General features: G+C 39.6%; 1 protein-coding gene across 1 annotated transcript in view; it reads right to left on the reverse strand.

Moving 5' to 3' along the window:
• Nucleotides 1-14,794, reverse strand: part of LOC108801834 (SH2 domain-containing adapter protein B-like) — a gene marked incomplete at its 5' end in the record, with an annotated part of 66,302 nt that extends 51,508 nt beyond the window's left edge. Inside the window, 2 exons of the mRNA XM_018573752.1 lie at nucleotides 12,446-12,658; nucleotides 14,699-14,794. Coding sequence (XP_018429254.1) covers nucleotides 12,446-12,658; nucleotides 14,699-14,794 — 309 coding nt within the window. The remainder of the gene's footprint in view (nucleotides 1-12,445; nucleotides 12,659-14,698) is intronic.
• Between the last annotated feature and the right edge of the window lie 939 nt (nucleotides 14,795-15,733).

Below are 15,733 nucleotides of genomic sequence, written 5' to 3' on the forward strand. Positions count from 1 at the left end.
TGAGACAGGATGGTGTCAAGGAGTCTGCTGAGAATTCTACCTCTTCCCTCCGTAGGTCTATTTATGTATACTCTGCTGATGTGCATATTAAAAGGTAGATGCTTCAAAAAACATTTTTCTTTAATGTGTGTGCATTTTTTTAAATTCTTTTTGTGGAAAAGGGATATGTGGTTGGAGCATCCATGCATGCTTTAAAGTAATTTCACTTTCCCAGGTAAATTTGGGAAAATGGAATTACCGCCACCGATCTGCTCCCTTTCCCCCATGCTGCTGCTGTTCCTCCCTCCTTTAACCGAACGCTCCTTCCCCTTTGTGGCTGCCAGTGTACTATGTGCATTCTGTACACAGCAGTGCAGCCCTCCAGTCAGTATTTAAAATTTTGCTTGCACATGGTGAGCAATCATTATCCAGTACTGTCACCTGACAGCAGCTGGTGTGTTGATGCGCCGATTACTTTTATTTTATAGAACTTTATTAAAATGTCACAGGTGAATTTGACAAATAAATCAAAACTGCCTAAAAATGTGAACAGCGCTGCTACTAAACTTCCTGTTTCAACCATGACATACTGTATATACAGTATATAATCAAAACAATTTTTTTTCAACAGACAGAAAATAACCCTATACATATTTGTTATGCATCGCTCTCTCTTTATGCTGTACCATTTCACATGTATATATAGATACTAGAACGTTAACTTTGCTTATGCTAGATGTTTACCCTTCTTGCAATTTACAACACTTTTTCTAAATGAAGTGTTGTGAATTGCAACCAATTTATTTATTTTTTGTTGGAAGGAAATCTTCAAACATTAATTTTATTCATATTGCTTAATGCACATACTTTCCAGCACTTGATGCACAATAAAATATGTCATGCTACACTCATATGTCATGATATGCTGTATATAAAACAGTGTCAAAGCCTGACATATCTTATCTTTAGATAAATGACTGAGCACACTTCATGTATTTTGCAGCAAGGAATAAACCACAGAAATGTGCCCTTTCTAGCTATTTCACTGCATCAATTCCCTTTGCTCAAAACAATACGATAGATCATTTGAATTAATACGTTCAAAATAATGATCACAACACGCTGAAATGACTTCAAATGTTGCCTTTTTTTTGTATTGAGTTACTGGGTTTGGTTTACCAAAGGCAAAGAGGCTGTTCACTTTGCAAGGGATGTTTTTCCTTAGTTTAGTGAATGAGAAGCTCTGCTGACTTCCATCATCCAATCATATGCAAGCAAAACAACTGTTTTTGTTTTCCTTACCCATGATTGGGTATGTTTTGCAAAGTGCATTTTCACCTCATTCACTAAGCTAAGGGAAAATTCCCCTACAAAGTGCAAAGTCTCTTGCAAAGTGAACAGCTTATTTACATTTAGTAAATCAACCACACTGCATCAACTGCAAAACTGATGTCCATATACTCAAGGTGATTGTTGCACAGTCTGAGTGGGTAGTTGGATCAAGGGATGATCAAATCTATATGGACAGACACCTTCTGACAAACCAGTTCCAACAGCAGAACTGATCAGCATTTTTTCCAGCTGATTGCTATAGCTCCCCAAGAAAAGGCGATCACCACTGATGCTTGTTATCGTACATATGCTGTTGATAGAAACTTACATGAATATGCTCCCAACATTCTCACAATCGTGCAGCAAGTGGATCTGCCAAGTATCAACCTATGTCTATGGCCATTTTTAAACACTACCATACAGTATATCTAAACAAATCCTAGCAAATAATAAACAGATAGCTGATCAAAACCATACAAGTAATAGGTCTATATTGCAGCTCTACACTCCCATCTGTTACCCTTTTATTTGTGAACATAGCAAGGTAGCCGTTACTAGACAAAGTGACCATACAAAGATCTGTGAGATGACAGATAACGTGTCAACTTAAGGCATGTTGGAGTGGGTTATCAGTGATCTCACATTCTAATACTTAAGAGATCAGTTTAGCATGTCTGTAGTGATATCAAAGCTTGATAAATCATTTCCAATGTCCTTGTATTGCCTTAGCATTCCCATTTTCAGCCCTAATAATGCCCATGCTACTATAAGTCCATTGTAGATGCTGCCTAAGGGATACGGCCTGAATATTTGTTGATTTTTAATATTTTGTATTAAGGCTTGGAAGCTGCAGAACATCCTGTGGCATTGGTTGGCAAACCAATATCTATGTGGTGAGAGGGAAAAAAAAAAATGAGTATGCAAGTAGCAAAGCACAAAGTGCAGTACTCATAGCAGCCAATTAGTCCTTGTACAGAACTGTCTTTAGCAAACTACAGACTTATTGGTTGCTGTGGGTTCCTACAATTTGAGCCTTGCCTTGTTTATTGAATACGCCCAAAAATTCACAGGCAGCCACTGCAGCTAATCATCCTTTCTCAAATTTCCAAAAGAGAGATACATTGTCCTACCTTAACATGTATAAAACAATGGCGTGTTCCTTTTGTAAATAATTGAGTTGTAAATACAAAATTCACAGGCAGCCACTGCAGCTAATCATCCTTTCTCAAATTTCCAAAAGAGAGATACATTGTCCTACCTTAACATGTATAAAACAATGGCGTGTTCCTTTTGTAAATAATTGAGTTGTAAATACAACTCAAACACAGATGTTTTCAATAACTTTAAAGAGGAGGGAGATGGGCACCATTATACAGGGTGGCAGGGTACACCATTTATAGCAGTTACGACAGTTATTACATACAAGATGGAGCCAACAAAATGAAATGCTCATTAGAATTCTTTGTTTGCTTTTACAAAGCATTTTAAGCTTTTAATAATATCTAGCAAATATGAATTCCTTCCAACAAGCTACAAGTAATAATGGTAGGACTGGTGGCGCCAGTTGTAAATGAACATTGACTGCAGTGCAAACTAAATCAAAGTTAGGGGATTCTATTTCAATAGCATGTACTTCGCACATGATAAAACTTAAAACATAAAAAAGTGCAAGATAATCTGTGCCCAACACTGAGACTTAAATTGGCTTGGACTGTTGCTCGGAATGGACAACTTCATGTTATTAACCACAATGAAATTTATAATGCACTTCGTGATGTCTGTGTTTACTTTTGTTCTTAGCGAATGATCTGGCAAACCAGTATCTTCCTGTAAAAATCTGTATAACATTACAACTATAGGCTGTGTAATGAGTGATTGTCTCCGGGAGATGTTCTAACATATATTACTGAACACTGGCACAGAATTGCGAATACAGAACTATAAAGAGAACAGGAACACTGAGGATGAAAAATTTGGCATTATGCTTTTCCTGTATCCTGATAAGTACCTTAAATGTTGCAAAACACTAACACTGGTGACATGAATAACTAACAAAAATCAAAAACTTTTATAGTGTGGCTGATGAATTCTCATCAAACTCTCCAAAAGGAGAACTATTTCATGAATGTAAATATGATCCAAAGTGTCGCTTCCCATCCTCTGCTCATTTATGTTTGTTTTTCAGCCCAACACTAAGCATTTTCCCAGATAAATATCTAGCTTAGAAGCTGCACTGATTTGCTCACTGAATTTTCCCATTTTTTATTATTTAACATTCATGATAAGATCACATAATACTTACAGTAATACTTCAGTTCACGAACGCTTCTGTTCGCGAACAATTCGGTTCGCGAACAGAAAGTTCGGCAAAATTCTGCTTCTGTTCGCGAACTTCAAATCGGGTGACGAACACGACCGCGGCCATCTTCCCTGCTCTGACACGTGGCCGTGGCTTCCTCTAGTCGAGATCGCGCTTGCAGACGGACCTGTGCACACTTGCTGTGAAGCTATTTTATGTGCTTTTTGTGTAGAAAAAGCATGGTGGTAAAAAGAAAGTGCAGAGCGGTAATGAAGGTGACCAGAACGTGCAGAGCGGTAAAGAAGGTGACAAGAACGTGCAGAGCGTTAATGAAGGTAACCAGAAAGTGCAGAGCATGGTGGTAAAAAGAAAGTGCAGAGCGTTAATAAAGGTGACAAGACATTTTTTTTACATATGGTTCAGAACGGATTAACCTTATTTACATTGAACCTTATGGGGAAATTTGATTCGGTTAGCGACCAATTCGGTTCGCGACCAGAATCGTGAAACAAATTATGTTTGTGAACCCAGGTACCACTGTATCGCCGATAGAAATTGCTTTCAAGTGGAAGTAAATAAATACCAATATATGGGGTCCGTATCAGATAGAAAAGACCAGGTATTGTGGAATTTTTCCTCCATCCTTCTGGATGGAAGATGTAATTTCAAGTACTGTGACTACCCACTGGCCAGTAGTGGGATGTTGCAGATCTTTACATGTAACCGGTATGCAAGATCTAATGGTGTTTAAAAGATGAATTAACGGGGAGTGTTTATACTGCTTTCTAAAAAGCAAACATAGGTGAAGAAGGTAGGCCACAGGGTTGTCACCCACTTTTTTGCATTTTCATTCAGTGTGAGACAGCAACTACTCTCTGATGGAATCTCTGAGACATATGCTAGATAAGGCACCCTAAAGCTAGCCAGACAAAAGCCAGACAGATTTATAACTGATAACAAGACAAGGTTTTGGTAGCTTGCGGAAGGGTTCAAACATCTGTCAGGTTTCTATGGTCAATGATGCATACTGCAAAACAGATTTTTATTTCTTAGCATAAAAAACTATGTGCACTCTTACATACACCTACACACACATCTAGGTACAAGAATTATCTCTTCCGTCTCCTGTGCATACACTAGACTATTCTGACATTTATACACACGGGACAAAAATACAAGTGTCCATGCAGATCATTGCAGCAGATAAGGTAATAGACGGCCTGAAATGTAGATAATATCTGTGTTCACATAATTGATTGGGACTAATTTGCAGGATAAGCTAAGAAACAAGATATTAAGTAGCTACTGTTCTAGATGCAGTCATGTGATGAGGATTCCTGTCTCAGTACAGTTGTCATACAACCACCAATTGCCTCCCACAAAATCTAGACATGTTAGTTTCTGAGTTGCCAAATCTTTCAGATACACTCATAGATCTAAGTAATCCTAACAAGAAACTGCACCCATAAAAAAAACTGTCCTGGCAATCCCTAAGCAAAAAAAAAAAAACAGACTTAGTGACTTAATGTTGAGCTGTTGTGTCAATCAACACTGCTAGTTTATTGACATATTGCTAAAGCGTATCCAGCATGGACATGTAACTTTAGGTTGACCTGCTCCTTGCTGTACATTATAGACTGCACAAAAGATAGGACTGAAAACTGTCACAGAGGAAATAGTAGGAGATACTGTAACATACAGCAAATATAAGAATTCTACATATTTTGTATAGAGTTACCCTGTTTGGAAATTATGTGTAATTATTTACACCAATTATGATTTGTAGAACTGTGTTCTTATTATATGAACCATTATATTAATCAGTTATAAACATCTATATTATACGAATCCATTCTTATCTTCTCAATCTCAAATTTTCTTTAATGAAAATTCTATTCAAAAATATTTGGGTAATCCCAGTTGTGATATCTGCTCCTGACAATAAAGATATTCACTGGCCTGGATTGATTTCGCAATTATTGCAGCAATATTCAAATCTGTTAAATCAGCTGTAAAAATTGCATAGTATACAGGAAGAACAAGGCTTAGGAGGCAAGTGAATGTTTTGCTAGCAAAATAGCTGAATTCTAAATGAAGGTAATCAGAGGAAAAGTTCCTATTATATGTGCTGTTTAAACTGTGCTGCAATTTAAAACGCATCCTAAACAACACAATGTTACAGAGATGTTTAACACACAAAATACTCACTTTCCACAAGACAATGATGGTGAAGTCTGTGGAAGTCTTGTACAAGAGGATTAGATTTAATTATATCTATTTCCAACCACATGGAAAGGTTATTAAAAGCCAATTACCTCCTCTAAATGCAGCGAAGCAAGCTGAGGCCATTCCAACGTCCTCCTTGCACTACTTAATACTCAAATTAACTGCATTTTAATTCTTCGTGATAACTTCCCCTCATGAGAGAAAGCAAGGAGGAAGAAAACTACAGACCAATTTTAAGCTCTGTTTGCAAAGAAAAGATTGCATGATGTGCGTATTTTCTATTTGCTAAGTAAGATATACAGTATTTGTGAGTAATCAGCCTGATTGTGATTTTGTACCTGTGAGCCTTAGGTACAAAGATAAATTAACATAAATACAGGAAATATATCTAAAAAAATCCATCCTCATATTTGGATGGGAGAAGGAATCACTTTGAAAGGTTATTTATGTTCTATAACAATAATCCAAGGTCCACCAAAAGATGTTCAGCTGAGTGGCATTAGGTAGATCCAATTTGCCCACTTAAAGGATGAATAAACCCAAGAACAAAAATGTAATACATTGCAGCTTACCTATCTTTAGATGTGACAGCTTGTATTAGGGTTCTTATTTTTACAATAACAACATTTTCAGCAAATACAGAAAATATTGATTGATCATGTTGGAAAACTACCAGGGAGGTGAAGTGGAAGCATGAAACAATCGTATCTTCCATCTGAAAACAACCACATGTGGTGGAGATGAACAAGAGGCAGATATGGTTGTAGTCCACCTATGGCTCCCTCCAAAGATACAGTGGAGTGAGCATACAGACAGGAAGTGCGTTATTCATAGGACTAGCAAGTGAAAATTAAGGGAAAAAAAGCCTGAATTAATAAAACTAATGCAGCCATCATAACTATGAACTGATAAGCTGCAATATATTGATATGCTTTAACTCTTTGGCACTGTGCTACAAGTCCCAGCTCCAAAACGAAGGCCACTACCATGAGAATAAGAGTGAGTTGCAATTATTCCACCAGTCTCCCTTCACCCAGCCGAAATATTTTATTGAAGTGGAACTCCAGGCAAATAACCAAACTGACATATACTGTATGTTAAATGAAATGAAACCTGGATGCCATTGCCGATTTCCTTCTCAGGAACCATATTTGTCTCAGTACAGGTTTTCCTAAAGAGGACCTAAAGTCAAAAATTGCCTTTAACTCTGTTGGTTCCACTTATTGTACCCACGCTAAAACTAACAGTTTAAGCCTTATAAAGCTAATGTCTTTCGATTGTTGCAGAGCTAAAGGATTACAATATCTCTATTATTGTGCACAGTGTAATATAGTGTAAAACAGCAGAATGATGGCTTAGGCATCATTCTGTAGAACACATTCATTCTGCAAAGTGACAAAGCACTTGTACTGAACCTGCTTGTAACAACCCTTGCCCTCCAAAATCCTGAGAAGGCAGGTGTTTTGCATACTAGGCAGCCCCAGGCCTTTTATTATCTAATTATCATATAAAAGCTTGTGTGTGTCACTTTGTTTCCTACAGCCTCAGGCAAGAAAGTAGCCTGTAACTGAGGCTCAGCTGCAGACATTATATAACAATAAAAATTAAATCTTAAAATACATAGTTAGAGAAGGCTAACCCGAAAACCACTGTGTATATTCCATAAGACATCTATTCAATAATGTTGACCCCTTTCAAAACTGATTATGTGCATTGCATCAGCTTAAGTGCATATCACATAAATATCACATCCATATTGGCTGCAAGTGTTCTAGTTACAAAGACTTCCAGGTTTGGTACAGTCTACTATCCATCTGGTCTCACATTTGTACCCGATTCAGTTTTTCATACATTAGCAAATGTGTGCCAGATCAAAACAGGAAAGGTTGGGAATATTACAAATAATGATAAACACTTTTAGTGGGTAAAATGTGCATGAGAGGAGAGTGGAGGATGTCATCAGCACTGAATGTGAGTCAGCTTCGGAGATCCATGTGTGCGGGGAATCACTGAACAAACTAGGAGCATGTGTGAACAGGGGTCAAGTAAGGTGTGGGGATTTGAGTTGACAGGTTATGGAGGTGGCAGACATCAGAGCTTGGGGGAGGGGGGGGTGTATTTGTGGGAGGGGAGCTCCAGGCAGGGGAGGTATCATAAGAGCTGTCAGGGGTTCCCTGGGTGAGGGTTGTTAAGCTGCCAGCAGCGGTGTGTGTAAAGGTGGTAAGGAGGCGGCAGGGAGAACGGCATGAAGTGGAAAATAACGGGATGGCATTCTGGTGATTTCATCTAACTTTGAGGATGCAATCTGGCTGAGAAGTTTCCAGAGCTGTGTGGAGAGAAGGTGTCCTTTAGGGATATGATTTGGCTTGAAGGAATGGCATCCTTGCAGACTTTCTGTGCTAGGGAGGGATGTGGAGTTGTAGGGAGGGCTGGATTGGGCATTAGAGAGAAATAGATGGGGAGAGAAAGAGAAGCAGAATCCCCCAGTAACAAAACAAAACTCTGACTTAGGCATTATCCTCAATGGGAGGTGAAACTGTGTTGAGAAAACAAAACTCTGACTTAAAGTGACATTAAAGGCAAAAAATGTTCCCTCCCCCAATGTTAATGTCAGCACTTACCTTAAATGATGTCTCTTAATCCAATCTTCTTCTTTCCTGGTGTTTTCATCTGTCTCTCCAGCGGTGCAGCGGCTCTCCGATCCAGCGCTGACTTCTCTGTCCTTGCAGGCACTTCCGATCTAACGGTGTCTGCATGCGGGTGCACTCGTCCATAGACTTACCTTGTGGCTCCGATTGTCTCCCGGTTGAAAATCCGAACTGCACATGCGCCCGCCCCAAGATGCTTTGTGGCCGTTCGAGGACTTTCGTTTTCTCGGACGGGAGAGCGCAGCGAAGACGCGGTAAGTGTAAACTGCTGTTAAAGCGGGTTTTTTTTATTTTTGCCTATATCTACTGCTTGCTTTAAACCCTTTAACTTTTATATTAATAAAAAAGTAATATTATTTGTTAGGATTTCCTATCTATGTCCCATTAAAAGTGTTAATTAAGTTTCTTAAAGCAGCATACAAACATAATTTTGAATGTGTATAAATTATATGGCCAATTTTCCTTGGATTTTCAGAATTTGCAGTTTAAGATGGCCACAGTCATGTGAGCACTTGTAGTTGTGCAGGTACCTGCCAACTGCTCAGAGCCCTGTCTACTGGCTGGAGGTTCCATGAAAATGTTTTCATGGCTCGCCCAAGTAAGCATGTGCATGGAAGAAAACAATAGTTATTGAAAAAGGTTTTCAATCAATCTCATGAGATTGTAACCTGATTTGGCCAAAAACAGTTTAGAAAGTTGTACAGCTTCTAAACAGTGCAGAACATTGTACAGTGTTCATTCATTTCTGGATTAGGGAAAAGCTTGAGCAGCTAGAGTACTAACTTCTGCCCCAAGACTTCTATTCCCCTTAATAGGTTAAATGCTGGATGTCACCCAACACATAACCTTAACCTTGAAATAGATCATTTTTTTAGTTCCCTTATCCTTCACAACAATGCATTCAATCATAACGTCACATGTTTGAACAAGTGCCACGTTACAAAAATGTCAAGACCCCTGAACTGTCTGAAACCAATATCACAGTTTTCATGGATGACATAATTTCTTTGCAGTGAGTAGCTCTACCACAATCTAAGTTACATTTATACCAGACATTTGTGTTTAAGAACAGAGCACACATGAATAGCTAAATATTTAAGTGCATAAAGGATATACAGTATGCAAATAAAAGACGTATGTTTCACTGAAGCAAATGAAGCCAAAACGTAATCAATTGAGAAAGTCCATGTCAACAGGGGAGGCATCTGTTTCTGAAATCACCTAATCATGCAGATGACAGGGTTGTAAGTGTCAATTTTTCCTGCAAAACTAGGCATGACTAGAGAAACAGATGCTTAGGTAGCTGAAGTACGAGGCCCGCATTGACTGGATCCAGGGTGGCCTGCTAGACTAATTAAACATAGGATAGCATTCTTGTGTGATTGGGAAATGTTCATCATGTGACACATACTGACACCCTGGCGAAAATCAGACCCCAAGGCACTCATGAAAAGGCCACAACTTAAGAAAACAAAAAACAGTGTGGAATGTCTGTGAAAGGCCACTAGTGCTCCATAATTCTTTTACAGAAAATATTAATTCTAATGGTTTTATATAATTAAAAGCTGATGTGAAACATTGCTACATGAATTTTCACTACTCGTTGACAAAAGGTGAAACCTTTGACTGTTTTTTCCCAGGTTTTCCCAGTTCATAAGACCTTTCTCTGGTGTAATCCATTAAGGAGGAAAGCTAGCGGAAAGAACTTTCCTCAATGCAGTTATTTTTTTTTCTTTCACCTGTCTGTCCTTTCACCATCTTTTGCAATTCAACATTGCTACTTCTGACGTGAAACTTTTAAACAGTGAAGAAACCAAGAGAGTTTGTGATCAGGTCAAGAGAGGTACACCAATTGGTTTGCCAATCAGAACCCAGTCAGAACTTGCCTGAACCCAACTATACAGAATTATTTAGATTTATCACTCAAATACTTAGGGGCTGATTTATAAAGCTCCTGCCCAGTGCATAGCTGGGCAAATGCATTCTAATGAAAGTGGGAGCAGCAGGTTTGTGCGTCCCGGGAGCTTGCATTTTATACCTGCAGTTGGGTGCATTTTTCCCACACTCCAAAACATGCTGGTAGGTTAAATGAGAACTATGAGATGAGTGATTTCCACTCACCTCATAGTTCTAGCCGACCTGTGACAATGAGACTGTCACAGGTCGGCTCAGTAGATCGGGAGGTGAGCGAACATATACCGGCGTTCGCTCACCTCTCGATCCTGTCACGGCTCTCTGCCGTGACAGCCGAGGGGCTGGATTCCCCCCTCCCCGCTCCGATCCGCCAGCGCTGACGGGCGGAACGGACAGGGGAGGGGGCGGGTACAGCTGGCTCTGCCTCTAGATAGGCAGAGCCAGCTGTCACACACGCAGCTGGGCGGATCTCGACATAGATGTCGGGATCCGCTGCGGCGTCTCAGTATACCGTGAGCTGTAGCTCACGGTATACTGAGCTTAGGGTAACGGGAGGACGCTAGTTTGTGTCCTCCCGTTACCCTAAGGAGAACTATGGGGAAAAGCCCTGACCCCATAGTTCTCCTTTAACTGTCTCCTGTCTAAAAAAAACCTAGTGAGTGTGTATGGATGTGAGATGGGGACCTTAGATTGGAAGCTCCTTGGGGGTAGGGACTGATGTGAATGTACAGTATGTAAAGCACTGCTTAAATTGTCAGTACTATATAAATGCCTGTAGTAATATGCAAGACTAGCTTTGTCAAATTTTAAATAAAAAGTATAGAAAACTGCATTAAAAAGTACATCACACACAGATCGATTACATTTTAGTGTGTCCAGATTTCCCTGGCAGCATAACTACAGCTTAAAGCTAGAATCATAGCTCATCATCCCAGGGAGCTGCTCAATATTGCAGCAGTGTCCAGCAGGGGATTAGTATTAGTTTTTTTCTGAAACACACTGTAAAGCCCATTGCCGACTCTGCCATTGCCCACCGCTGACAATAAAGGCAGTACCTATGGAATGTATTCATATATACTCCTACATATTCTGTGATTGTGTGTATGACAATACCACCATGTTTGATAACCATTCCATCTAAATGTATTGCATAATTACTGCTCGTTAAAGTTGCTGATAAAGACGGATTTTAAACTTGTGCACAGTGGTCTAGTAGAAAACAGGCTTTACTGAAAGAAAATAAACCATAGGTAGCAAAATGTATCCTCTATATGTTGATAAAATACACTGGCTGCCCATAGAAGGCAAACTCTAGCTGTGCATTTACAAATCACATACTGCATTTTATTAATTTTAAATCACTGCAGATTAAAAAAAACAAAATAAAAAAAACAAGTGTAGGCAAATGAAACGGACCTCTCCACAGCCAAAATCCTCTTGGGAGCTTGCCATACTTGTGCACTGAGCCCTCAGACTAATTTCACATCTAAGCGTTGAGGTGCATTTTGGTAACGTGAGCTGGGTTATGCAGCCCAAATAAAATGAAAGTTGTTATTCAACCGTAACAACTATGTAACCTCAAAAGCTCAATAATCAGACAATCACCTTTTTTGGTAGCGCACTGCATATGCATTGCCAGAGTGTGTTGGGGGTGCCATTCATGATGAAAGGCACTGTATTGAACCATTGAAAGTAGAAAGCACTGCCATACATTAAGGAAATGTGTGTGTCCCCCTCAATGCAATAATGTGAACAGGGCCTTAATAGACTTTTATGGGACTATCCCAGGTACATCTCTATTCAAGTCTATAAGAGCTCACAGTGCAGACATGGCCAGCCGCAAAGTCTTCTGATGGATTAAAATTGAAAATATTGCATGCAGCTCTGATACAAAGTTAAGTTAGAGTATGCTGGTGGGTGTTAGTGCAAGGTAGTTCCTTAGGGGTTGGTTAAAGAGTTTTAATGTAAAAGTATAGGTGCCCTTTAACAGACACAAAGGCATACTAGCTACATTTGATTCAAGTTTTAATGTTAGAAAGCCAGATACCTGCTAATGCTGGTAAAGCTTTGTTCCATTCCCATGGCTGGTCGTACTCATCAGCAGGCCGGTCATCATCTTGTGGTAATTTGCTCTCTCGCATTCTCAGGCCAACCAAGCTTTCAGAATCTGACTCTACTCCATTGCACTCCGGCTCATATGGTGTGTCATAAAGCTGGATGTTTTTCTGAGGCAGCTTCTGGCTCTCCTGCTTTTGAATATCTAAGTAAAGAACAAAGAAAGAATGTTATGCTATTGGTTTCACACAAACAACATATAAGCTATCATAAACATTTTCCTTTAAATAAAAATTAAACAATAAACTTGATCAGTATGCATACCCATACATACATTATTTATTAATTTCTGCCAATAAAATCTCCAGCAAAAATACAGTGCTGGATTCTGTTTTTAAAGGCTGCTATGCTAATGCAATGGACGTAATAGACTTTAGGGATCCTTTATGAAAGACATATAGGCTGTTTGCTTTGCAAGGGAATTTTTCCTTAGCCTAGTGAATGTGGTGAAAAGAATATTCAATCACGTGGAAGGAAAATAATAATAAAAAAAACAAAAAACCGTATTTTTGCTTGCACATGATTGGATGATTAAAGTCAGCAGAACTTCACCTCATTCATTAAGCTAAGGGAAAATTCCCCTGTAAAGTGAAATTTCCGTTTCAATGTGAACAGCGTATTTTCCTTTAGTAAATCAACCCCTTTGAGTCACTGATCTGAAACAAATATGCATATTGGGAGTTCTTCAAGCTAACTTTACTGGCTGCTGGTTTGGCCCTGGACTGTGACTGAAAGTACAGAAGCCAAATGAGCAGCACGACAGCTAGGTAACTAGCACTTTCCAAAGAAGATCAGCAAATAAAGCTACTGTATTTCTCCCAAGACAGTTTAGTGGTAAGGACCCATTGACACTTGTGAATGGGGCCAATCGCATTTCCTCAAATTCCGCTGTGAGACTTATGCAGACGGGAGGCTCTGTATAATCCAATGACAGCTGTCCTTGAGACTCATGCGATTGCAGGTATAAAATGGGCTACACCACGCGGCTGCTGGTGTGCATGTGCCCGCCACATCGCTGGTGTGCATGTGCCCGCCACATCGCTGGTGTGCATGTGCCCGCCACATCGCTGGTGTGCTCAGTGTAGATGCTTTTTTTTTGGTTAGAACATAATGAAATGTCACAAGTGACATTTAATTAAGGTCTGTAGGCACACTGCAGTGCAATGCAGTTGTACTGCGTCGCACTAGGTGTGCTGAAAAAGAGTACTGCATGCCCCAACACGGTGGTGTGAACAAGCCGTGAGAGTGCATTATCAGTTTGAATCTGAAAAGGAGTAGACGGCCAGTTAAGACATGCTCAGTGCACAGTGCTTAGCTGGAGAAGAACGCTACCCAATGTGCGTTCAGGTGGATGGAATATTGTACGTGCGTTCAGATATATTAAATATTGAGTCTGGACAACTTTGGAGCTTACAACGCACTTCAGTGTTACAGGGGGTAGGAGAAAGTTTTCAAGCTACTAGAGTGTATTAGCCAGTCTACTCAACCCTTCAACAGTTCACTGACCATATAAATCCGATCTAAAAACATCATATGCAACACATCCCAAAAAAAGGAAATCCATTTTGCTCTTGAATGCAGAACATAGCTTTGACATGAATATCCAGTATATACATGCTATATGTCCTACACAAAGAGCAGTTATTAGTATTACTCTCGCAGGAAAACCATGTGGAACTAACACCATTACAGTCATTCCTAATTAGCTGTACTGCAGTGAACAAGCTCGAGAGACAGTAAAGCTTTATAACGAAGAATCTTGTGCCTGATGAAAAATAAATGGGTTAAGTGCTTGTTGCTTCAATCTTTAAACATGTATGGCATTCTATATACTGTAGTAGACTACTTCAATTTAAAGTTTATGACTTGTAATGCAAAATCAATTACTGCCACAAACTAACACAATTTTCAGATTTGTACAGGCATATAAAAACACACACACATGATGAGACTGTCAAAGGGTTGATTGGTGCAGTACAGAAAGGATGTCGCCGTTGTGACATCTGTATCGCTCCAGTTTTTTCCTCCATCTTACGATAGAGGAAATCATGAACTTACCAGACCCATGTTAGGTTTATGGGGAGTCGGATATAAGCGGACATGTGTGAGTTTACATCAGATTACCCCCGATCTGTCACGATCAGGTCCACCATAGTGGAACTCTGTTCCATTTTGTTTTTCTGACCTGGACAGAATCGGGGGTAATCGGATGTAAACGGATTCATGTCCTTTAGAGCCAGCTGTCCATAGACTAACATTAGGCTTCCGATGACAGGTGCACCTGACCGGACCACACGTGTTACAGGAGCCTTAGAACGGTTTTGAATATTGTCCCTGTTGAGATTTCTCCTCACTTCCCGTTATCTGACACCCCACGAGTAGACGAAAGGAGAAGAAAATCTGCTTAATAGGGCACAGAAAGAGATAAAATCCACTACTACAAAATATGTTTTATTGCTGTTAACCTCCCTGGCGGTATGATTATTCAGGATTTTAGGTACCAAAAGAAAAACTCAGGAGCTAAATCTTAAAAATACATTCCAGTACTTTATTAACAAAAATTTACCTTTTTTGTCTATCACTCAGCTGTAGATCCTCAAATCATCTCTTAATTGGTGACCTTACTTCTGGAGGGTGGCTACTTTTGTCCCCCATGGTCCCTGTGTGTGTGGCAAAGTAGCTACAGCTCCAAGCTCACTCCTGAGATGGACTACAATCTCATGTTTAGTTTACTAATTTGTACTGAAATTGTAGTCTATCACGGGAGTGAGGTTGGAACAGTGGCTACTTTACAACACACACAGGGACCATGGAGAACAAAAGTAGCCACCCTCCAGAAGGAAAGACAGAGTCAGCACCAATGCAGAGATGATTTGAGGATCTACAGCTGAGTGATACACCAAAAAAGCTACATTTATGTTAATAGTTAAGGTACTTGAATGCATTTATAAGATTTACCCCTGAGTTTAGTGTCACTAATTACAAAGGAAGGGGAAAGTGTAATGATGATGTACAAAAAGTGCAGTAATGCAAAGCAACCAGATAAGTGAACTGAAATCTATGTCTGTCTACATTAATTCTGGTTGCTATGTATCAATACACATTGCTCTTTTCCTCTTTGTGACGGAGATGGTCTCGCGCAGTGTTTACATGGGTGTAGAAACCTACTACAGTGTTGGTTCCAACAGAGAAAACAAGGAGGGAAGCGCTACAAACTAAG

The sequence above is a fragment of the Nanorana parkeri genome, unplaced genomic scaffold (genome assembly GCF_000935625.1).
Source record: "Nanorana parkeri isolate BGI_ZX_2015 unplaced genomic scaffold, ASM93562v1 scaffold2520, whole genome shotgun sequence".
In the NCBI taxonomy this organism is placed as follows: domain Eukaryota; kingdom Metazoa; phylum Chordata; class Amphibia; order Anura; family Dicroglossidae; genus Nanorana; species Nanorana parkeri.